Source organism: Ochotona princeps, chromosome 16 (genome assembly GCF_030435755.1).
Source record: "Ochotona princeps isolate mOchPri1 chromosome 16, mOchPri1.hap1, whole genome shotgun sequence".
Classification (NCBI taxonomy): domain Eukaryota; kingdom Metazoa; phylum Chordata; class Mammalia; order Lagomorpha; family Ochotonidae; genus Ochotona; species Ochotona princeps.
The window spans coordinates 52,538,600-52,562,530 of NC_080847.1; the positions used below are offsets into that span (position 1 = coordinate 52,538,600).

The 23,931-nt window shown below is 60.4% G+C and overlaps 1 protein-coding gene across 2 annotated transcripts; it reads left to right on the forward strand.

Annotated features, from left to right (window-relative positions):
- Positions 1 to 354: 354 nt before the first annotated feature.
- On the forward strand, positions 355 to 22,867 carry NECTIN2 (nectin cell adhesion molecule 2). 2 transcript variants are annotated; one of them, XM_058674772.1, is made up of 9 exons: positions 355 to 665; positions 12,096 to 12,476; positions 14,141 to 14,437; positions 15,395 to 15,512; positions 16,031 to 16,179; positions 20,406 to 20,559; positions 21,592 to 21,655; positions 21,758 to 21,844; positions 22,204 to 22,867. In XM_058674772.1, the coding sequence occupies exons 1-9, from the start codon at positions 590 to 592 to the stop codon at positions 22,474 to 22,476; spliced, it is 1,599 nt and encodes a 532-aa protein (XP_058530755.1). In that variant the 5' UTR covers positions 355 to 589; the 3' UTR covers positions 22,477 to 22,867. The 2 variants fall into 2 exon arrangements, with proteins under 2 accessions (XP_058530755.1, XP_058530756.1); XM_058674773.1 differs by lacking the exons at positions 20,406 to 20,559; positions 21,592 to 21,655; positions 21,758 to 21,844; positions 22,204 to 22,867 and adding an exon at positions 18,302 to 19,024 and having other exon boundaries at positions 361 to 665.
- The last annotated feature ends 1,064 nt before the right edge of the window (positions 22,868 to 23,931 follow it).

Here is a 23,931-nt window from a genome sequence, read left to right on the forward strand (position 1 = left end):
CAGGTGTGACTGGAGAGCCTCGGGCGTGGGGGCGGGACCCGAGCCAGCTGCGGGGGCGGGGCGAGACTGCGGGGGCGGGGTCTGAACGGGGCGGGGCTTCTCTCCAATGGCGTGCTCGCCGCCGGAGGCGGAGCCTCGCTGCTCAAGGGGGCGTGGCTTAGAAACGTGCAGAGGCGGGGATAGAATTCCTCGGGGACCGGTGAGTACGGAATCCTGGGGAAGAGTGGGCGTGCCGCTGGTGGGGGCGGAACCCGAGCACGGGAGGGGCGGGGCCGCAGCCGAGGGTCCTCTCGGCGTGAGGCGGAGGGAAGGGGTGGGTCCTGTGACGTCAGCCAGTCCGAACGGCCAGAGCCCAGCCAGGGGCCGGGGGGCGCGGATCCCGGAGAGCCGGGCAGGGCAGAGCGACGATCCTGAGCCGGTTGTGGGTGGGGGGGGACCCCGGGAAGACAGAGCTGCGAGAACCGAGAGCCTCCCCGCCCTCCCTCCCGTAGTGGAGCCCCTCAGGCACCTGCTCGCCCTCCCGGCCGATCCGCGCGCGCATCGTGGCCCACAGGCCCCCGCCCGGGCCCAGTCCCCTCCTGGGGCCCCCATGGCCCGGGCCGCAGCCCTCCCGCCATCGAGATCGTGGCCGACGCTGCTGCTGCTGCTGCTGCTCCGGGAAGCCGGTGAGTGATCGCGGCCGCCCCACCCCTCTCCTTCCCCGGCTCGCCGTGGTGTCCGAGGGCTGCCCCCTCCTGCCCGGCTCGCCGAGCCTTCTCCTCCTCCTCCTCCTCGCGCGCCCCCTTCCTTCCTGCCTTCCTTCCTAGCCCGACCCCTGCTCCTACCCCGCCGTACCCGTACACGCCCCATGCTCCTACTGCCCCCGTCTCTCTCTCACCTTTGGAATCCCAACTGCCCATCCTAGGCTGGACTCGCCTCCCCCTCCCCCCTGCCCGCGCCCAAGGGGTTAAATCCGAGGGCCCCCCGTAGGCCGCGGGTCCCCTGCCCACCCCGCGCCGACCAGCCAGCCTGGATCTGGGTTTCCTTCTCCTCTACGCCCCTCAGGAATGTGGGGAATGTTTCTCCCACCTCCTCCCACCCCAGCCAGGAGGGTCGAGGTGTGGAGAGCAGACGACCCCCATCCACCCCCACCCCTTTTTCCTTTTGGCTGGGTTGGGGCGTCCGAGGCCCCGGGAGAATCCAGGCCAAGGGACGAGATGTCGGGGTCCCCCAGGAGCGGGGTGCAGACTTGGGATGTCAGGTCTCCTGGAGGCCCGAGGATGAGAGTTGGGGTGGCCTGGTGGGGCGGGTGGTGGAGGGCGGAGAGGGGTGATCTCGGCCAGCGACGACCGCGGGGAGTTGGGGATCCCTGTCTCCCGGGTCCCATAGAAATGTGGGCGAGGGACTGTGTCTCACTGGGGTCTGGCTGAGGCTGGTGGGCAGCGCGCGCTGTGTGGCCCCGGTTTGCAGGATGAACTTGGGGGGGCAGAGGGTTCTGTCTGGGTGTGGGATTTCCTTGTGGGGCAGAGAAAGGTCTCTTAGGGTGCCGAGGCGGGAGCGGGCGGGAGACCTGGTTCCCGGGCCCCGGGAGCCTAGAGGCCGGCTTGGCCTCCGGAGCCCCAGGCAGAGTGGCCAGCCGGGTCCCTTTCCTGGTGAGCGCCCGCCGCAGCCTCCCTGGGGAAGTTTTTCCGGTTTCACTTTCGGGGGGCGGGCAGGTAGCCACGCTCCCGCTCCCGGTTCCGGACTCCCTGGTTTCGCCACCTTATCTTCCCTCTGGCCGCGCCTTTGTCCTCGGAGCCGCCGCCCTGGTCCCCCGCCCTTCCCTCTGCCGGGGCTGCTGACCACCCCCCAGAAGGGCGAGAGGTGCGGCCCTAGGGGCGGAGGCGCCTAGGTGAAACGGTGAAGGCCGCCGGGTGCTGGGGTTCCCTGCCCACTCTTCTGCTTGTCTGCTAGCCTTCACCTCCAGCCTCCGACCCCTTCTGTGCAGACAGGGAGCTGAGACCAGAACTTCCCACCTTCTCTGGGGTTGAGCTTGGGGCGCAGGCACACAGAGGGTTCTAGTGGGCTTGCTGAGACAGGTCTCATTCATTCTTGTTCCCATTTTGCAAATAAGAAAACTGAGGCATTACAAGGGCAGATGAGCCTGTCCTGAGGAAGCCAGTCTGGAGTTCTCCCTCTCTTTTGTTCTTTGTTTTTTGTTGTTTTAAGATTTATTAATTTTTGTTGGAAAGTCAGATATACAGAGAAGAGGAGAGACAGAGAGGAAGATCATCCATCTGATGGTTCACTCCCCAAGTGGCCGCAATGGCTGGAGCTGAGCCAGTCAGAAGTCAGGAGCCTCTTCCAGGTCTCCCACGCGGGTGCAGGGTCCCAAAGCTTTGGACCATCCTCGACTGCTTTCCCAGGCCACAAGCAGGGAGCTGGATGGGAAGCAGGGCCGCCGGGGATTAGAACTGGCGCCCATATGGGATCCCGGCGCATTCAAGGCCGGGCCCTCTTTTTTGTTTCTTTAAGATTGTTTATTTTACTTGAAAGTTACAGAGAGGGTAAGAGATACAGAGAGCTCTTCCATCTGCTGGTTCACTCCCCAAATGGCTGCTCAGAAACCAAGAGCTTCTTCCAGGTTTCTAGGGGCCCAGGCCCTTAGGCCATCCTCTGCTACTTTCCCAGGTGTATTAGCAGGGAGCTGGATGGGAAATGGAGCAGCCAGGACACATTGCTAGAGCCTGTGTCTAATGCCGGCGCTGCAAGTGGCAGTTTTACTGGCTACACCATGGTGCTGGCTTCAAGCCTGCCAGCTTAAAGTCAGCTGTTACAGCCCTTGGCTCCAGAAAGTTCTGTTTCCTCTTTGTATAACCTAGTTTTCAGTTCCTTCCCTGCGAGACTCCTGGATGGCTTCAGAGGTGCAGCCGGCCAGGGGGGCTTTACCCTTTTCTCACCTTTCCGCTTCCTTTCTCTGGTTCTCTCCCCTCCCCCTCCAGCCCCGCTGTTTGTCCCTTCACTCATTGTTTTTCTTTTTTTTTTTTTCTCCCCACCTGCCTCTATCCCCTGCTGTGTACCTGTGCCTGAGCCACCTGCCTTCCCTGGGGGACAAGGATCCTGCCCACCTGGGCCTCAGCAGGCTGCCCCCTCCTTGTGCCTCCCCAGCCTCCTCGCTCTGCCCGTCAGCCAGGCAGTGGGGGGGTGGGATGAGCGGCCACTGCAGGCCTGCCTGTCTCCTCTTGTTAGTGACTGGGAACTTGGGGGAGACGACAGGCCGATGGAAACAGCCGCCTAGAGGGGAGGGGGAGGGGCGGGTGGGGATTTTGGGGGGTGGACTACAGCACATCCAGGGCCTCACCGGGGACTGGAGACCAGCACAGGTAGGGAGGCTGAGGTGTAGGGGCAGGCAGGCAGGGAGCTCAGAAGACCCCAGGCCAGAGAGACTGGAGAGATGTGACCCCAGCAAGTCTCAAAGCCAGGGTCATGGCAGGCCAGGGAGTGGAGGACACACACAGGCCAGCTCCTCCGCCTGTGCCTGGGACGCTGTTACATTTTTAATGTCCCAGTAATGCTGAGAAATGGAGGAGGAGGAGGAGGAGAGAGGAGAAGTGGTGTGTCACAGACAGAGCCCCTGGGGGAGGCAGGCCGGTGGGGAGGGGACGGGGAGAGAGCTGAACTCCAGGAGTGGAGCCAGCAGAGGAGGCCAGTGCACGGCCACCATCTCTGGGCTCTCGGGAGGATGTGGCCATGGCGTACCTGTGGACCTGGTGTTGGGAGCTGTGTGTCAAGCCAGGCTGTTCAAGGCAGAGACCCAGGGCAGATGCACAAAGTAACTGGAATGGGGGTGTGGGACACACAGAGCGGCCCCAACGAAGGATACCCAAGAAAGGGGTGCCTGGAGACCCTGAGAGATGCAAAGAGGAATTGGTATAGAAGGTGTCCCAAGAAGGGTCAGGTGATCAGACGTCACGGGAGAGGTCAAGCCAGTGTGATGACCACCATCAAAGACGCGGCTGGGGCAAGTGCAGAAATTGCAGCCACAGCCAGCCATGTCCACGACCAAGTGGCTGCTTGCTCCCCAGACCGGCTCCTGGATTTCCGCTGTGGGGGTGGACACTGTGATGAATGCAATTAATTAATTAACAAGGCGGCTGAGGCAGCAGCTGAGGCCAGTGCCCAAAGCACGCAGGCCTTCAAGGGGGCTGCCACGCCCTGCCGCCGAAGGAGGGAGGGTGGGGTGTGAGGTTTTATGGGTCTGGAGGGACAGGACAACCTGTAGATCCAACCCTGGGCAGCCACTCCAACAGGGGCTCGGGCCCAGCCCCCTCCCTCAGACCCAGGCCTCCAGGCTCCTGATGTACTGAATACTCTCCTCTGCCTTGCCCTGTCTCATGGGCTCACACCTTCCAGCGGTACCCTCTCTCCCACTGTCCCTCCACTGCAGGAAGCCTGCAGCAGGCCTGGTCCACAGGGACAGGAAGTGTGTGGGGGGACCCAGCTGACACCTCATGAAGCTGTCACTCATCTGGCAGGTCCAGGAAGGCTGAGAGTGGACAATCTTCCCACAGCCACTCTCTTCCTCCGGCCGTGGGACTGGCTGCATCCCAGCTGAGGTCATGGCAGCGGTGCCCGCCCGGCAGCGAGCTGGATGTTGGAGTCCTGACTCCTGGCCAGCCTTCTTCCTGGCCTCATTTCCCTACCCCCACCCTGCCAAGTCCCAGCGTCCCAACTTCCTTCTCCCTTCGTTTCTTCACACTCTGATCGCTCTGTCCCCAAAGCCCCTACTCCAGTGCAGGCTTCTCCTCTTCTGGATTCCTACCTCGTCTTTCTTTTTTTCTTAAGATTGATTTTTATTGGAAAGTCCAGTTTACAGAGAGAAAGAAAGATCTTCCATCCACTGGTTCACTCCCTAAGTGATCGCACTGGCTGGAGCTGAGCCAGGCTGAAACCATGAGCCTCTGCTGGGTCTCCCACGCAGGTGCAGGGTCCCCAGGCTTTGGGCTGTCCTTGACTGCTTTCCCAGACCACAAGCAAGGAGCTGGATGGGAAATAGTGGAGCAGCCAGAACCGGTGCCCATGTGGGATGGCGGTGTCACAGGGTGGAGGATTAGCCTGCTGAGCCACAGCACCATGCCTCCTTCTCCCTAACCCCTGCCGCCACATCTTCCTAGAGTACAAACCTTACCCTGTCCTGCCCTTGCTTAGCACTGTCCATGGCTGCCCAGGGCACCACACCCAAGCCCTGACAGCCTCAGCCTGGGAGGTGAAGTTCACTCTGTAGCCCTGCTTGTCCCCCTTCTCATCCAGTGCGTTTGCCAGAGCCCCCAGGCTCCAGGGATAGGGCAGTGGACAGCCTGAGCCCTTGGCATGAGTGTTCTAGTGGGTGAGAAAGAGCAGGTGGAGATAGGAGCTAGAGCAAAAGGAACCTTGAAAGTTACCAGTGGGTGTTCAGAGTGTCTCACTGAGCCAGGACTTACAGGACGGGAGGTACAAAGGCCCTGGGGACGGACTTGCCTGGTGCATTTGAGGAAAAGCGAAAGGCCCTGTGGCCGCAGCAGGTGGGCCCAAGGCAGGGGCTGGGAGACAAGCCACGGGTGCAGGATGCGTGGGTCTGTATGGCTGCTGAACAGACTTGAAGTCTGAGTGAGGGGGCAGGCGGGGGGTCCCTCCGCCACCTGTGGAGACACACAGCACGCAGGAGGGCAGGCGGATTACATCAGGGGGAGGACCTGGAGGACCAGGTGCCTTTCAAACGGCCCGCTGACCTCATGGCGCCAAAAGTGCCCCATTTGCTCACTCAGGGTGGTTTCCTGAAGATTTGTTTATATAAAAGGCAGTTACAGAGTTGTGGAGATATCTTCATTCACTATTTCACTCCCCAAATGGCTGTCTTGGCTGAAGCCAGGAGCCCAGAACTCTCACATGGGTGCAAAGGCCCTAGCCCCTGGCCTACTTCTGCTGCTTTCCCAGGTGCATTAGCAGGGAGCTGGGTCGGAAGTGGGGCAGCCAGGATTTGAATGCGATGCTGGCACCACAACACAAGCCCCCTGTTCAGAATGAGCAATTACAGCAGCGGGCCTGGGAACTTCTGTGCTTCCTGCTGTGACAGCAGGTGCCAGATGTCCTGGGTGTTGGTGTGAACCACAGGGCAGGAGGTGGGGTGTGGGAAGGCGAGGACGGGCCCCTCACTCATGTTCCATGTTGGACACAGTCAGTAGGGGAGCCTAGTCATTGGCCAGGGAAGGCCCAGCTCCCTGTGGCCCTGCGGAGTGAGGCAGGTACCCCAGGAGTGCAGAGAGGAGACACAGATCTTCCATCTGCAGATTCACCCCCCAAATGTCGCCACAACCTGGGCTGGGCGAAGCTCCAGTGAAAGCCCCGGGAGCCAGGAACTCAGGGCAGCGGCTGCGTGGGTGGCTGGGTTTCAAGTACTTGAGCCATCAGCGTTTGTGGCCTCCTGGCAGGGGTGCACCTTAACAGGAAGCTGGACCTGGGCCATGAGCCAGGATTCAAACCCATGCCCTCAGCCCAGAGATGCCAAACACCTGCTCAACGTGGGGCACTTGGCCTCTGAAGAGGTGGGTCTAGACTCCTTGTGCATGCACAGGCACTAAACCCCCGGTACATGAAGCGGTGTTCTAGAACAGCTCAAGGGCACTGGAGTTCAGCTTCCCCAGTCTCCTCCCCACCCCCACCCGCCAGGACAGACCTTCCGGGTCTTGCCTCACCACTTCCTGGGTGAAATCTTGGCGTGTGTCTCACAGCACATCAACCTCTGTGGCTTCAACCTCCACACCTAGTGCACCTGCTGCAGGTGCTGGGGGATGCAGGGGGTGGCGAGTGCCTGTTCCCCTGTTGAGGGGGGCAGGGGCAGTGCTTCTGCCAGCCATAGGATCTGCTTGTTTTTTGGACTGGGCATGGTGGAGATACTCTTGGAGCTGGGCTCCCCCAACAACCCCCACCTCTTGGCCTTTGATTGACACCTTTCGCAGCCTCTCTGCTGGCCCCTTGCCCTGTGGCCTGCTTAACCTCAGTCAGAATCCTTCACAGCTGAACGACCCTCTGTGGCTCCCTGTTCGTCTTGGACCAAACCGACCTCCTAGGTTGCACTCCTGAGGCTCCCGCGGGCCTGCCTGGCTGGGTGCCCGTCTTCCTCTCCCAGCTGCAAAGGGGTCCCCAGACATGTGATGGGAGCTGAAGAATGGAGCTCCAGCCTCTCAGCAAGCCCCATTCCCCCACCGGAACCTGGCATTCTAGTCCCTGTCTGGACTCTCCAACAAGCCATCCCCAGGCCTCCCCTGAGGGCGGCAGAGCCAGAGTGGCCAGAGCTCAGCTGGCCCCTTCTGCCCGCCCTGCCAAGACTTCACAGGTAGAGGAAGTTGTGCTTGGGAACTTGATCTCTGCCGGAGTGGACCGGGACAGGGCTGTACCTGGTGGCCCACATGGTGACCCCAAAGTCCTAAGGCTGTCTCCCTGTCCCCATCATGTTTTCAGGGTTGCTGTGTGTGTGAGGCCAGGGGACTGGGCACTGCCGCCTCCGGAGCTGGGGAACGCGCCCTTGGCCTCGCCTCGCGCTGCCCTGGGGCTGGCTGTCGAGGGCCTCTTGTAATGGCCGTGACCTCGCTGTGTTTGTGGACCAAGCACTCATGCTGCACCCTGTGCTAAACGCTCTGTAAACACTCTTTCATCTTCCTCACCACCCCCACCCCTGGGAGGCTGGCACTGCTATTACCTCATTTTTTTTTTTTAATTATCAGCGGGGGAAACTGAGGCTGAGAGAGCTGCGTGGCTTGTGCAACGTGCAGATCTGAACACCCACAGGCTGTGCCCCTAGCCAGCAGGCCGCCCCAGGCAGTGGGTCTGCAGCCAAAGCCAGAGAACGAAGGAGAGGCTGAGGAAGCCACAGGTGCACTCCTATACATGCACCACAAACACACACACTCATGTATGGGTGTGGACAAGCACACCCACGTACGGACACACCATGTAAAGCAGACATTCATAGTGGCTGGTCACAGCCAAAAGAAGGAACTAGGACCCAGCACGGTAGCCTAGTGGCTAAAGTCCTGCCGGGATCCCATCTGGCCGCCGGTTCATGTCCTGGCTGCTCCACTTCCCATCCAGCTCCCTGCATGTGGCCTGGGAAAGCAGTCGAGGATGGCCCAGGGCCTTGGGACCCTGCACCCACATGGGAGACCCCGAGGAAGCTTCTGGCTTCAGATTGGCTCTGCAATGGAAGATTCTTCTGTCTCTCCTTTTCCCTGCAAATCTGCCTTTCTAATGAAAAGAAATAACCCTTTAAAAACAAACCAGAGGGCTCGGCGGCATGGCCTGGTGGCTAAGGTCCTCGCCTTGATCCCATATGACCGCTGGTTCTAATCCCGGTGGCTCCACTTCCTCTCTGTCTCTCCTCCTCTTGGTGTATCTGACTTTGTAATAAAAATAAGAATAAATCTTAAAAAAAAAAAAAAAACAGAGGAGGAACTAACCAGTGTCTGCACAGGTGGGGCAGTGAACCACAGGTGTGTGGCACAGCGGGTTAAGTCGCTGCTTGGGACTCCCACAAGCCTGGGATCTGGTCCCACCTCCATCTCTGATCCAGCTCTCATGCTCGGGGTACCTGGCAGGCAGCAGGTGGTGGCCGGATGGTTTGGTCCCTGGATGGAGCCCCTGGCTCAGCTGTGGCCTGGCCCGGCCCTTACCTTTCAAATCAATGTATTTTTCTGAAATACCCTAAGATTAACATTGTCTGAGGCACACACACTCCATGAACGGCTAAAAACTTTCGTATTGTACGTGTTCAATGACCTGAGTTGTGTGGAATGGGAATTTTTATTTTTATGAGGAAAAGAGGGTTCGTATGCCTCACAGGTGTGCTTATGGATGTCCTGTGAGAAGTGACAGGCTGAGGTGGGGTTGGTCCAGCCATCGAGATGCGGGGCACTGCTCCCTCTGCTTGGGTTTGGTGCCCAGTGGCTTCCCAGCATAACCCAGCCCAGTGCAGCCCAGCCCATCCGTGGTGGGCCCCTGAGGATGAATCAGCAGGTGAGCTCTTGGTTTGTTCCTGTGCCTCTCCAGAGGAGGGAGATGGTCACCTGAGAAGGCTGTGGGTCTCCTAGAAAGGCGGGGAGTCAGTGTGTGTGTGTGTGTGTGTGTGTGTATGTGTGAGGGGGGTGGCGGGAATGAAGACCGTCCTCACACTAGGAATGTTATGAAGTGTAATCTGAGTGGGGCAGGAGGGGCATTTGGACTAACAGTCAAGACACCCGTGTCCCGTGTGGGAGTGCCTGGATTCAAGACCAGCAGCACACTCCAGTGCACCTTGACCGGCTTAAGAACTGGAGTCCCTGCTAGCCCCTAGCATGGGAGTTCTGCCCTCGCCCCTCCCCCGTCCCAGCCTTTGCAAACTGAGCCAGTGAATGGAAGCTCGCGCTCTCTCTCTCTCTCTCTCTCTCTCTCTCTCTCTCTCTCGTTGCCTCTCAAAGAGATGGAAGTATTTCATTAATAGGAATTTATTTATTTTGTGATACTTTTTAAATATGTGTGCTTTCTGCCTTCTGTTTCTGTAATTAAATATTTCCAGCATACAGGTTCAAGTGGGAAGCATGACCCATCGTCACCTTCTACCTCTTCCCTGGACGCAGCTAAACGCCCGTTGATTTCTACAGAACCACAGAGTGCATGCTGCGGCCACTGCGGGTGTAGAATATCCGCCCTGCGCCTTCTGGGAAAGAGAACTCTGTGCGGCCACAATTTAATTATCACGCCTGGGTGTATTAACTGTAATCCCATAATAACATGTAATCTAGCTGTGTGAGACGGTGAAACACGTGTGTGGGTTTCATCTCCGTGTCCTGGCCCACAGCTCGCGTTTTCCTGAGCCCATGGCAGGTCCCTGGCAAGCCGAAGGCAGGGAAGGGTAAGCAGGCTGGGATTCACAGCCCCACCCCTCAAGCCTGAGAGTGAAGGTCAAATTCATGGCCGGTGACTCACGAATTCGGTGGCCAGGCCACCAGGAAACACTAAAGGACAGGTCTTGGGGAGCTTCCGGGGGCTGGGCACATGGAAGTCCCTGGAGTGGGGCCCGTCTGGGCGCGCCAGTTCCCTCCCCTGTGTCTATAGGCTGATAACCTTTATGACCAGCTGCAGTTCTGTGAGAAACTGGTTAGGTCTGGAAGAGGGGTTATGGGAATCCAGCCAGTTGGCCCATGTGGGCTGGGGTGGCCTTGGAAGTGGGGGCCATCCTGTGGCCTTGAGCCCTCAGCCTGTGGGACCTGATGTGTCTAGGTGTACAGCGTCAGAGGTTGCTGGAGTCAGTTGGTGTCCACCACGGAGCTGACTACTGCTTGGTGGCTGGGGGATGCACCTGGCTCCTCCACCCCACCCCTGCACCTGCTGTCAGGTGTTGAGAGGGGGAAGTGGGAGAAATGAAATCAGTGTGTTTTTTTGTTTTGTTTTGTTTTGTTTTATTAATTACATTGCATTATGTGACACAGTTTTATAGGTACTGGGATTCCCCCCACCCCTCCCCAAACCCTCCCCCAGTGTTGTTTTGTTTTAAGACTTATTTAGGGCTGGGCGCGGTGGCCTAGCAGCTAAGGTCCTCGCCTTGGACACGCTGGGGTCCCATATGAGCGCCAGTTCTAATCCTGGCTGCTCCACGTCCCATCCAGCTGCCTGCTTGTGGCCTGGGAGAGCAGTTGAGGATGGGCCAAGTCCTTGGGACCCTGCATCTGCGTGGAAGACCTGGAAGAGGAGGTTCCTGGCTCCAAGTTTTGGATTGGCGCAGCACTGACCATTGAGGTCACTTGGGGAGTGAATCGTCGGATGGAGGATCTTTCTCTCTCCTCTCTGTGTATGACTTTGCAATAGAAATAAATAAATCTTTTCTAAAAAGGGGAGGCTTGTTTATTTTTATTGGAAAGGCAGTTTTACAGAGAGAAGGAGAGATGAGAAGATCTTCCATCCACTGGTTCACTCCCCAAGTAGTTGCAACGGCCGGAGCTGAGCCAAACCAAAGCCAGGAACTAGGAACTTTTCTGGGGTCACCCTTGTGGTCACAGAGTTCCAAGGCTTTGGGCCGTCCCCTATCTGCTTTCCCAGGTCACAGGCAGGGAACTGGATGGGACGTAGAGTAGCTGGGACACAAACCAGTATCCAGAAGGAATCCTGATGCTTGCAAGGATTGAGTCACTGAGCCATCGCTCTCATGTGGATGGCAGAGCCCCAGGACCTGAGCCATCGCTGCTGCCTCCCAGGGCACTGATGTTCAGGAAATGAAACCAGAGCTGGGTTGTTTTTTGTTTTTAAGATTGATTGAGTTGAAAGGCAGAGCAACAGCACGTTAGAGACAGATCCTCCAGACCCCGGTTCACTCTGCAAATGCCCTCAGTACAGCCAGCGCCGGGCCAGGCTGAAGTCAAAAACCAGGAACTCCATCCGGGACGTCCATGGGGTGGCAGGGGGTCCAAGCACTGGGACGTCCTCCCCTGCCTTCCCAGGTGTATCAGCAGGTAGCTGGACTGGAAGTGAAACAGCCAGGACTCCAATGGAACTATGGAAAGGGGGGAGGACTTAGTCCAGTGTGCCACAACGCTTGCACTAGAGCTGGGGCTTTGGTCCAGGCATTCCAGTGTGGCCTAAGGGCATCCTATGAGGCATTTATACACACACACACACTAAGAAATGCAGAGTGACTGAGGGAGGGAGGGAGATTTCCTACCTGCTGGATCACTCTAATGGCTCCAGTGACAAGGGTTGGGCCAGGCTGAAGCCAGGAGCCAGGAGCTTTATTCTAGTATCACATGGGGTAACAGGGCCCAGATAGTTGGGGCATCTCCTGCTTTCCCAGGTGCATTAGCAAGGAGTTCAGTGGGAAGAGGTGGCGCTGATATGGGATGTTGGCTTTGACCACAACTCCGGCCCCATTTGGTTTTCTGTTCACAATCTCAGTCCCCAAATTCCCTACTTTCTTCCCCAAAATGTCTTTTCTAGCTGGTGTTTTTGGGGAACTGAGCTCCAGTGAAGGTCCCTCCATCACACTCGTGGGCCAGCATTGCCCTGTGTGGCCCCTGGGCAGTGACCTGGCCTGGCCTGCAAGTCTGACCCGTCTCTGTCTCTCCCTCCCCCACCAGGAGCCCAGGATGTCCGAGTTCAGATGCTGTCCGAGGTGCGTGGCAACCTGGGAGGCAGCGTGCAGCTGCCGTGCCACCTGCTGTCCCTGGCCCCCGGAGTGCGAGTCTCCCAGGTGACCTGGAAGCACCAGGATGTCACCGTGGCCGCCTTCCACCCCAAGTATGGCGTCCACTTTCCCAACCCACAGTTCAGCCAGGAGCGGCTGTCCTTTGTCAATGCGGGACAAAGCACGGGAGCCGGGCAGGCCACAGAGACGGACCTGCGGGACGCCACGCTGGCTCTGCAGGGTTTGCGAGTGGAAGACGAGGGCAACTACACCTGCGACTTCACCACCTTTCCCAATGGCACCCGCCGGGAGGTGACCTGGCTGCGCGTCATAGGTGAGGGTGTCAGCTGGGGGTGGAGGTGTCTGCTGGGGGCGGGGCATCTGCTGGGGGCCAGGTGCCCTTAGATCTGCACCCATAGGCTCTGGCAGCAAATTAGTCCTTGTGGGTAGCAGGAGTTTCAGGACATAGTGTGTGTGGAGGATGCCGCGGGCATCAAGCTGTTTTTCCGACAAATACTTACCCAGCATCTGCTTGCAGGCCAAGCACTGGCCTGGGCTGCGCGTGCAAAGTGGAGAGACCTGAGTGCCTGCCTGAGGGGTGGGGAGAGTAAGCAGCATAAACAGGCGGAAGGGGGTGGGCAGGCAGTTGTGGGAGGTGGGAGGATTACAGGTTGTGTTCAGCCTGGGAGGGCTGGTTATAAGTGGACAAAGCTTAGAAATGGGGGAGAGAGTCCTGCGGGGGGTGCTGGGGGACAGATGGCAGACAGTGCAGGGCACTGTGTGAAGATCTGGAGAGCTGAGAGGTGACCCAGGCTGGGCCTGCCCTGGCTTCCCAGGCTAAGTGGCAGGGCAGGGGAGCAGGCGGGATGGGAGTACCCAGGCAGGAAGTAAAGGCCTTGAGGAAGGAATTTTGTGGCCCGAGACAGAATGATCAGGCAGGGCAGCTTGGTCAAGTGCAGAGGTGAGCGTGAGCGGGTGGGGTCCAGGCATATGGAAGAGGAGGCTGTTGAGGAAGCCGGAGTGAGGCAGCAAGGTGGGGGAAAACAACGGGGCCAGGCTGCCAGCGGGTGGAGAGCAAGAAGCTGCTGTTTGGGAAAGGCAGCGGGACAGAGAGGCTTAGCTTACTATGCCATGGTGCTAGCCCCTAAATAATAATTAAATAAGAGAGCAAGAGAGATTTAAGGACAGAGTATGAACCAGCTGCCACAGCCTCCCCCCTCAGTCCACTCACTATCCAGGAGGTTGGGGAGGACACTGAGAGCAGCTGGACTGTGGCCAGAGGCTGCGAAGTCAGAAGAAGTGCGATTTGAGTGGGAATTGAAGCAGCAGCCAAGACCCCATCCCCAAAAGGGCTGGAGGGGAACCAGGGAGGTGCCCTGCGGGAGAGTAACAGCTCTGGGTTCCAGAACATTACCTGGGTGGGGGTGCCGGGGGTGGTCCCAGGGGCCTGGAAGGACTGGGGGTGCTTAAGACCACCCTGTGGATGGCTGGAGGTCAGTGTGGGCCGGACCGGGTGCCAGAGCCAGTTTTCTCTCCCGGGAGATCTTCCCCGTTTCCTAGGGTAATGGAATGGAAAGGGGCAGAACAAAACAAATCAAATCCCAGCTTTGGGACTCTGCTTATCTCACTTCCCGTGGCCGGCGGTGTTTGCAGGAAAAGCAGCTGTCGGCATGCCCTCTGGCCCAGTTTACTGAACTCTGGCTTTGTTGTTGGGTCTGGCCTTCCCAGGCTCTGGGCGGAGGCGGTGGGAGGACGTGGTGGCCGGCACGCTCCGCGTGGCATGGCACGTCCTGTCCGTTCCTAGAGTCCGCAAGAGCGTTCCCGTGGGGGTTGCCGGCTGCCATCCCCCAGCCAATAAAACCTGCCCTGTATCATGGTCACTAAGCAACAGAGCTGGGATTTGAACCGAGCACCCCCCAGTACCCCAGGCTGCGCTGGCCAATGGCCAGTGAGGATGGCGCATGTCCCCCACCCCACCCCTTCTGTTCCCATCCCCAGCCCAGCCCCAGAACCACGCTGAGGCCCAGGAGGTGACCCTGAGCCTGGATCCCGTGCCCGTGGCCCGCTGCGTCTCCTCTGGTGGTCGCCCACCCGCCCGTGTCTCCTGGATCTCGTCCCTGGATGGGGAGGCCAAGGAGAGCCAGGTGCCAGGGACCCTGCCCGGCACTGTCACTGTGACCAGTCGTCTCACCTTGGTGCCCCTGGGCCGGACGGACGGGGTCCAGGTCAGCTGCAGAGTGGAGCATGAGAGCTTGTCGGAGCCCGTCCTGCTGCCCGTGACACTCTCCGTGCGTTGTAAGTGCCCTCTGCCCCCAGCCTCACCATGCAGGCTACCCCGGGGTACCGGGGCACCGGGGTACCCCACCTGCTTCCCTCACCACCTTCTGCATGTCTACCCCCTGGGCAGCATCTGCACACTTCCGCTTCCATCTACACCCAAGCGTGCTGAGCTGGGATGGGCCGTTGGGAGGCAGTCTTGTGCACTGCTCCCCAGACGCCCCTCTAATGGGGTGTTGAACTCTCTCCCTCAGGGGAGGATCGGCAGACACGGCGCATCCAGAGCTTCCTTCTCCTGGAAGTTAGTTAGCAAGGGGTGTGGAGCCACCCATTGCGTGGGCCTCTGTGGCTCCCACGGACCCCTGGTGTCCCTGCCCCCGACCATGGTCTGCGTGGTCCACCCACCCGCTCACACTGCCGCCATGGACTCCTGGGCTGTTGCTTGTTTACGTAAACGGGCAGGTGGAGATGTGCCTTTACCATGAGCCCTCGGGAAGATGCCAGGTTGAGCTCAGGGGCCAGCAGGCCCATTATCTGACCCCAGCACCTCCCCTTCTAGAAACTTCCCACACCCGCCCCTTAATGTCACCCCTGCATCCACCCAGACTGACAGAGCTGAACTTGACCTGCTCCTCTGCACTTGAACCCCCATATAGCCCGCTCCCCCGGCAAAGGCGGCCTTGCCTCTTCCCTCCATCTCTCCCCAACTCTGTCTGCCGCAGGTGGCACTGTGTGCGCCAGCTCTGCCGTGCAGTTTCTGTCTAGATTTCCAGCTTTTCCTCTCCCACCATGTCACCCACTCAGGGCACATCAGATACCCAAGTGCGCACTCTCGGCTGTCCCCAGTGACCTCCCTGGGCCATGTCCCTCCAGAAGGTCACCCCCACATCTTTGGGATTGCCGTGGACCTGCCAGCCTCCCATCCCCAACCTGAGACTTTCTTGTCCCTGAACCAGTTCTCCCAATTTCCTCCAGACCCCCCCGAGGTCTCCATCTCTGGCTATGATGACAACTGGTACCTTGGCCGGAGTGAGGCCACCCTCAGCTGTGACGTCCGCAGCAACCCTGCACCCACTGGCTATGACTGGAGCACGTGAGTGGGACAGAGTCCTGTCAGAGGGAGGGGCTGGGGCGGAGCCCAGGGTGTGAGGGAGGAGGGGCTGGACTCCTGGGTGTGAGGGAGGAGGGGCTGGGGCTGGACCCCAGGGTCTGAGGGAGGAGAGACTGGGGCAGAGACCTGGGTGTGAGGGAGGAGGGGCTGGACCCCTGGGTGTGAGGGAGGAGGGGCTGGACCCCTGGGTGTGAGGGAGGAGGGGCTGGACCCCTGGGTGTGAGGGAGGAGGGCCTGGGCTGGACCCCTGGGTCTGAGGAAGGAGAGACTGGGGCAGAGATGTGGGTGTGAGGGAGGAGGGGCTGGGCTGGACCCCTGGGTGTGAGGGAGGTGGGGCTGGGTCCAAAATTGCTCCTGAAGAATGAAGGAGCTTGCAGGTTAGGGCCCCCAAACTAAGTCATGTCCCAGTAGTTGAGCCTGGTGTCTGTGCCTGTGTGGACAGGCCTGTACGCACCCCCACCAGACCCTGCTATACCCCTTACCGTGCCCGCACCCTGCAGGGCCTCGGGCGTGTTCCCTGCCACCGCGGTGGCACAGGGCCCGCAGCTGCTCATCCACACGGTGGACAGCCTGGTCAACACCACCTTCATCTGCACAGTCACCAATGCTGTGGGCACAGGACGCGCCGAGCAGGTCATCCTGGTTCGAGGTGAGTGAGGGAACCCCGCAGCTGCACCCTTAGCTTCCTCCTTCCAGGTGGGGGGCACACTGTGATGCTGTGCTGCTACCCTGGGGCTGGGAGGGACAGGCGAAGAGCAGACCCCAAACTCCACCCCACCCCACCCCCAGCTCCAAGGGGATGCCTGGGGCAGGAGGCAGTTCCCAGGGCCGCAGCTTCCACACAGTCCCTGCCGGCCGGGAGCTGGAGCGGAAGGACAGGACGCAGGCCTGGGACTAGGGCAGGCTGCGAGTCAGCAGAACCATATCCCTGGAGGAAAGCCAGAGTGTCACCCCGGGGCAGTGACCAGGGACAGGCCCTGAGCTATCAAACTGCCCCACAGGGACGGGAATCCAGCTGCTGGCCCGGGGCTGTAACCCTACACACCCACACCACTGTCACCATCTCTGGGACAGCCCAGGGAGCAGGGTCACAGTCAAGAAGCTAAACAAAGGCAGAGGCCACAGCCTGGGAGTGCCACACCCACCTGGAGAGAGCTGGTCAGTAGTGAGGGCACGGCTGCCTCTGCCAACACACACACACACACACACACACACACACAGATGTGCAGAACTCACTGCTTTGCAGGAACCACCCCAGGGGGACAAGGTGCCCCTGCTCTGGAAACTGTTACCAGCAATGGACGGGCACACATTCGCGGAGGGACCCTGTCACACAGACACATAGGAGGGCCCAGGAAGGAATGGCAGCTTCACATAGGCATCCAGAAACACCCAGGACCTTCCAGAAGCTTCCTCCAAAGCTCTTCAGCTCCCAATACCACATCTGTGGAAGTCTCCCTTGATCCCACACTCTGGTTGGAGGCAGTGCCCGTCATGGAGCCTGCCCACCACCCCCAAACCTGGAGCCCCACTCACAGGTCCCCCGGGTGGGACAGTCGTGGACATGTCCTTTTCACAGCACCACCCTCATCCCATGGGGAGCAACACAGCGAGTGTAAAGTTAGGACTGGCCCTCTCAGTGGCCAGCCCCAGAGGTGGCACTGAGGAAGGCCACCCAAAGGGGGCTGCCTGCAGAGGGGGGGACACTGTGAGCACCCTGGGGGCCCCGTGGGAAGGGAGCAAGTGTAGCGCGGGGGGAGGCAGCACAGGCTGTACCGAGCTGGTCCGCAGGACGCTGTGCCCCTAGGCAGGCTGTGCAGCACTCCCCGGGCACAGCCTGGAGCTGCAGATGTCTGCTCAGACCCGGGGCTTCCCTGTCCTGCACTGCCAGCGCAGTTAGGGACCACGGCTGCTCCTCCGCCTGGACAGCCCCTCTGGTAGACTAGATGGCCCTGGCCCTGTGCTGGGAGGCAGCTGTTACACTGTATCATAGGGAAAACTGGACACAGAAGCAGCTTCACCTTCCTTCTTTGTGAGTCGCTAAACTGGTCTGACAACCTCTCTCCCCAACCTGGGTGCACTGGGCCGGCTGGGGGTGGGGGTGGGGGGCTGGCTCTCCCCTCAGGCCTTGTGTGTGAGGGACGAGCTGGCATCCCTGGGTATCCCTCTTGCTTCCCCTGCTCCGCACTCCTGGCTTCTGCCTCTGTCCCACCCCCCACCTCTTCAGCTATAGCAGGAAACATCAAGAAAGTGGGGATGGTGGATCCCTGCCTGCCAGCTGCCCCAGGGTGTCAGGAAAGAGCCCAGCCCCCTCCCATCCCCAGCCTTCTCCCCAAGTGCAGGAGGGGCGCAGGGTAAGCTGGCTTCACGCTGTGACCCTGGCTTTTAATAGGAGCCCCTGGCACAGAGGAGGGGTGCTGCGAATCACAGGCACCCCAGGACCCCACAGCCATCTGTGATGTGGACAAGTGGCTGTCACTCTCGGGGCGCAGTGGCTGGCAAGGCCCTGTTGTGAGGCAGGTGTTTCTTCTGAGAGCAGCCTGGAGTTTGGAGTGAAATCTTGAGTTAGGAGACGCTGGCCAGCCGGCATCACTGACTGAGAAATCCTGGGGAACAGCACCTGGAGGTCGCGCCCTGAGAGGGAACCTGCTTACCTCTGCTTGGACCAGCAGGGTCCCCGCCCCCACGCTTCTCCCTGTCCCTGTGTCCGTCACTGCCACCACGTGCACCCTCTTGACCTCTCTCTCTCTCTTGCCCTCCTCTCTCCTCAGACTCCCCCCGGGCCTCACCCCGAGACGTGGGTCCAGTGGTGTGGGGGGCCGTGGGGGGGACACTGCTGGTGCTGCTGCTTCTGGCTGGGGGATCCCTGGCCTTCATCCTGCTGAGGGGGAGGAGGAGGAGGAAGAGCCCTGGAGAAGGCGGCGGAGTCCCGGGAGCCTATGATGCGAAGACTCAGGCGTTTAGCAATGGGGGCCCCGTCTTCTGGACACCCACAGCCCCTGGTCCTCTGAGGCCAGAGGAGAAGGAAGACGAGGACGAGGACGAGGATGAGGAGAAGGCAGAGGAAGGCCTAATGTTGCCGCCACCTCCGGGCCTGGAGGACGACATGGAGTCGCAGCTGGACGGCTCGCTCATCTCCCGCCGGGCGGTTTACGTGTGACCTGGAGATGCACAGACAGACCCAGGGAGCCTGGACCTTTGCTGCCAGCTGTGCCCGCCAGGGGCTCGGGACTGGCTGGACTCGTCTGTCCACAGACGGTGGAGCTGGAACCTACCTCCCGCTTTCCTGGAACCCAGAGGGAGGTGGAATACACACTGGACTCCCGCCCCCCACCCCCAGGGCTGCACAGGGAAGGGGCGTCTGGGAGCTCAAGATGGGGACCCAGCAAGGACCCGCCCTCCCACATCCCTTCCCCATCCTGGACTTGTTTTTGGCCCTGCCCTGCCCCGGCCAGTGACACTCAGGAGTTAATAAATGCCTTGGAGGAACTCGGCAGGGCTGTGCTGTGGTACCTCAGACCCCTCCTTGGGTCCCAGGATGAGCTGCAGGGGGAGATCAAGGCTGACCAGTTGGACCCCTGGGTTGGGACAGGGGTGTGGGCTGCAGGTGCTGGGGTCCCAGTTGCTAGGGTCCTCAAAGCATGGAGGGTGGTGCAAGATTCCTCCTGGGGGGCCATCCTGGCCCCCATCTCGGTGCTAGCACTAGTATTAGGGAAGTGCTGGTCCTCATTCTTGAGGGGCAGATGGGGTGCTGGGCAGCCCAAGAAAGTCCCGCTGACATGCCCGGTGACAGCCTCCTCACCCGGCCAGGGGCTGCCTCCCATAACCAGGGAGCCAAGGACCGGAGGGCAGGTTGGAGAGTAGAGGCAGGGGTGGGTCTTATGACCCAGCCTCCTAGGACATGGGGGCTAGCACTGAAACTGACCACAGGCTGCATGGAGACATGGAGGATGTGCCCCACATTCCCCAGGTGCTGGACAAGTGCACCTCTAGGGCCAGCGGGACCTGCGGCGGTACCTGGCTGGAAACAGCGGAGTGTTGCGGGTAGTCGGTGCACGTGGACAGAGCATGGTCACTGCGGAAGCCCTCCAGAGGCTCCCCACCCCGCCACTGTGGAACAGGAAGCTGCAGTGCACCTGCTGGTGTCTAGGAGCTTCTTGCTGCTTGCCTCAGATGGGGCGCGCCTGCATGGCCGGTGACACCTGGCAGGGTCACTTACATTAGCTGTTAGCTCTCTTCCCCTACCATCCCTTTGTTGACACTGGCCCTGCCCAGTCTACCCTCTCTCATGTGTGTGCCAGGCCTGGAGGCTCGCAGTCCAACAAGGAGATGGGCAGCAAGATCACTACTCTGTCAGGAGACGTAGGAAGGGGGTGGGGCATGAGTTGCACCCCTGTTCCTGGCAGGCTGGAGGAGACACCAACCCTTACAACAAACGAAGCCCTGCGCCTGCCCCAGTTCCCACACTTAGTGCCTGCACCGCTCCCTCGCCTCCGCCTTCTGCTGCTTGGGTCTTTGCACGGGCTGTCCCCTCCTTTGCCTGCGGTACTGTCCCTGCTCTCACAGCTTGCGCCTGCGGACTGCGTGTCTGGGGACCCCTTCTCCACTACCTCCTCCTGGCCCTTCCTGTCTGTATTGTTTGGTTACCCCTGGCTCGTCAGCCCAGTCGGGACCCCCGGTTCTGGGAGCCTACGGACTTGGTGTGTGTTTGGCTCACCTTCATCTCCCATGCCTGGCATGCTACACCTGCCCTTTCCTCCAGGGAGGCCGTGCTGAATGGCAGGTGTCTGTCACTGGTGGGAGAAGAGGCCAGCAGGCGCACAGGGGCTTGGCAGGGAGCCCCCTCACACCACCACACTGTCCCTCTCCTTGCAGAGACACCCAACACCGCAGGTGCCGGGGCGACCGGGGGCATCATCGGGGGCATCATCGCAGCCATCATTGCCACTGCCGTGGCCGCCACTGGCATCCTCATCTGCCGGCAGCAGCAGAAGGAGCAGAGGCTGCAGGGGGCCGAGGAGGAAGAGGAGTGAGTGACGGGGTGCGGGCAAGAGTTCTCGGTAATAGTTGTGTGACTTCAAGTGACTGGAGCTCACCAGAGAGGGGGGAGAGTTTATTTCTCTCCAGCTGCTCACCAGAGCCCAGGCTCCTGCCAGCTGTAGCTCCGTCCCTAGATTGTGGCCCTCGGTCACATCCCAAGATAGTGCAACACTATCTCACTGTAGGGATAGCTACATGATCACCAAAGGCCCAGCCACCCTACAAGTGGGAAAGAAGTTGTTCTCACTTCTCATTGGCCAGAACCTAATTACATGGCTGCCCTAGCTGCAAGGAGTGCTGGGAAATATAGTCTCCTGTGAGTGACCATATGCCGAGATGTAACATCTATTACTATGTGCAAGGAGGGAGGTTGGATATCAGTGGAATCCAGCCACAGCTCTCTAGGCCATGACAGTGGGCCTGAGCCAGGAGCCAGGAACTCCACTGGGGTCTTCCACTTGGCGGCCATGACCTACTGCCCCTGGCAGGAAGCTGAATCAGAAGCATGGGGTAGCTGGGACTCCAACCAGCACTCTCATATGGGATGTGGGCATTTTGAGGACAGCTGGACCCCGTGCACAATAGCGCCAGCCCTTCTCAGATGACACTGCTTGGGGCTGGTGAGTGTGGGGCAAGGCAGAGCTTGAAAATGCACATTCCTGGGCCACCCCAAAGTGATCCTTAGCAGATGTGAGGGACGCATATGTGGGCACAAGCTCCCCGAGCCATTCTGACACATGCGGGCAGGTCTGCCGACCACTGCCGTAGCCACACTCTACGGCCTGCCCATTGCCGAGAGCCAGGGAGCCCTGCAGAGGACAGGATAGGCGAGGGCACTCGCACAGTCGGGGGGTGGTGGGAAGAGGAAACCTGCCCTGGTGTGGAGGGCCAGGCGGCCCCTGAGCTGGCAGCAGGATAAATGGCTGGAGGGGCTGGCCCGGGACAGGAGGGAAATGCCGGTGCCGGGAACAGCGTTGGGGTACAGAGGGCTCCCCGTGACTGCCTGCTTTCTATCCCACAGGCTGGAGGGGCCTCCCTCCTACAAACCGCCAACCCCGAAGGCAAAGCTGGAGGAGCCGGAGATGGTGAGCGCTTTCCCTGGGGCAGGGGGCTGCAGGAGGGCCTGCTGGTGAGAGGCTGGCTGGGGGCAGGGGGTTGTGACCCATCCCCCTACCCTGTCCCTGCAGCCCTCCCAGCTGTTCACTCTGGGGGGCTCGGAGCACAGCCCACTGAAGACCCCCTACTTTGACGCTGGTGGGACCTGCACCGAGCAGGTAGGTGCAGGGTGGTGGTGAGGGGGAGGCTAGGAAAGGTTGAAGGTTGAGGTTCACATTTTTGTGTTTAGGACTCATTGAGGGGAGGTCAGGGGGTGAAATTTTAAGCTCAGGGCAAGGTCAGGGGTCCTGGCACTAGCCAGGGACTGTGCCTGCAGCTGACAGAGCCATGGCAGCAGTGGTGAGCTGAAAGTCAAGCATCACATACTGTGGGTTCTGGGGGCTGGCCATAGGTCAAGGTAAGCACAGAGGTCAAAGGTGAGATCAGGTCTGCCTGGCACAGGCAGAGGGTGGTCAGGACTTGCGTGTCGTGGTCAGGAGGTGACCCTGACATCCTTCCCACCCCACCCCGTCACCAGGAACTGCCTCGCTACCATGAGCTGCCCACGCTGGAGGAGCGGTCGGGACCGCTGCTCCTAGGGGCCACAGGCGTGGGGCCTCCCCTCCTGGTGCCTCCAGGGCCACCTACCGTGGTGGAGGGGGTCGCCATGGACCTGGAAGATGAAGAGGAGGAGGAGGAGGAAGACTATCTGGACAAGATCAACCCCATCTATGATGCCCTGTCCTATAGCAGCCCCCCAGATTCCTACCAGGGCCAGGGCTTTGTCATGTCCAGGGCCATGTACGTGTAAGGTGCCGCAGCTCTTCCCCTGGGGCTCCTTGGGCCACTCCTTGGGCCACACACAGGCACACACTCCTACTGGGTGACTTCATGCTGACCTCCAGCCCGCCAAGGCCCCGGGGACCTGGGGACCTTATTAACTCAGGAGGCCTAGGGGTCATCTGGGCATGTTTCTATTATGACCTCTGACCTCCATCCCCCTCCACAGTCCCCTACTCGAAGACTGTGACCTCTGATGGTACCTCTCTCTCACTCCGCCAGACATCTCAATGGCCCAGAAACCCCAAGATCACTCCAGACACTACAGGGCGGTTGGGGTGGGCATTGGAGGGGTCTCTGCTGCTCAGACTTGAGCCCTCCGGCAGCAGTGCCCCGCCCCACCCAACGCCCCAAGGATGGGAAGGAGGGATGTGTTCCCCCCCCCCCCCCCCCGTTCCTCTGCTCACCTCCTGCAGGCAGGAGTCTCAGGGTCCGGATTTTTCCCGGAGTCCCTGTACACCGGGCTCTACAGCAGGGAGCCACAGCGCAGGGCTGCATAGGGTGCACCTGCCGGGGAGAATCTGCTGTTACTGCATCCTCACAGCCCCCACTTGATTCCCTGGGTCAAGGGTCACGTCGCCTGGGTTGGGCTGTGTGTGGAGGGTGTGACTCCGTTTTTGTAAGCCAGCATTTCTATCAAACACGAGTTTATACTTGGACCACACCTTGTGTGTTCTGTGATTCTGTAGGGACGTTATGGGGGAAAGATGGTGGGAGAGGGGAAGACCCAGTCCACGGATGGAGAGAATCAAGGTGGGGGTACAACCAAGGTCAGAGGTATTCTCCCGAAAGAATCCTGAGCAAAAACCAAAGGGTGAATCAGCAAAGTAGATGGAGTTGGCAAGACAGCCGCGAGGAGGGCGGTGGACACGGCAGGCACCGCGGGCAAGGAAGGGCACGGCGAGTCACTCTGGCGGCAGGGAGGTGGGCCGGGGACCCCAAGCCAGCCCGCGGGGACCCCAGCACCCGGCGGGGCCGCAGACCCCAAGCCAGTCCCTGGGATAGCAAGGACGGAATGAATGGGATGAGAATGAATGGGCCGCGGGGCACGCCGGGAGCCGGCGGGGCTCGGGGCAGCGGGGGCATTGTGGGTAACGAGCCGCGGCTCCCCCCGAGGCACTGTGGGAGCAGCCCTCACTTCCGGCCGGCGTGCGCCGGCGCCGCGGTGCCTGGTGGGACGCGAGGCCTGACCTTGCTGCCTAGCAGCCTAGCGCCGTGCAGCCTACCTTTACCTGTGCCCTTCGACCTCTGGCACGTCCGCCAATGAGAGCACCAGGCTAAGACGTCATCGAGGTCGGCCCCCCGCCTTGTACGCACCGGAGCCAATCAGAATGCCGCAGGGGAAGCCAAGCCGACCAATGGGAGAGGCAGCTTCACCGCGGGGTGGAGTCGGCCTGCGGTAGGGAGGTGGGGCGACGCGCCGCTA

What these genes read in the sequence shown, in the direction of transcription:
- NECTIN2 (XM_058674772.1), top strand. Translation starts at nt 590, where the DNA reads ATGGCCCGGGCCGCAGCCCTCCCGCCATCGAGATCGTGGCCGACGCTG. An exon ending in GCTGCTGCTCCGGGAAGCCG is followed by an intron (nt 666 to 12,095) that starts GTGAGTGATCGC and finishes CTCCCCCACCAG; the next exon opens with GAGCCCAGGATGTCCGAGTT. An exon ending in GGGGCCGAGGAGGAAGAGGA is followed by an intron (nt 20,560 to 21,591) that starts GTGAGTGACGGG and finishes TCTATCCCACAG; the next exon opens with GCTGGAGGGGCCTCCCTCCT.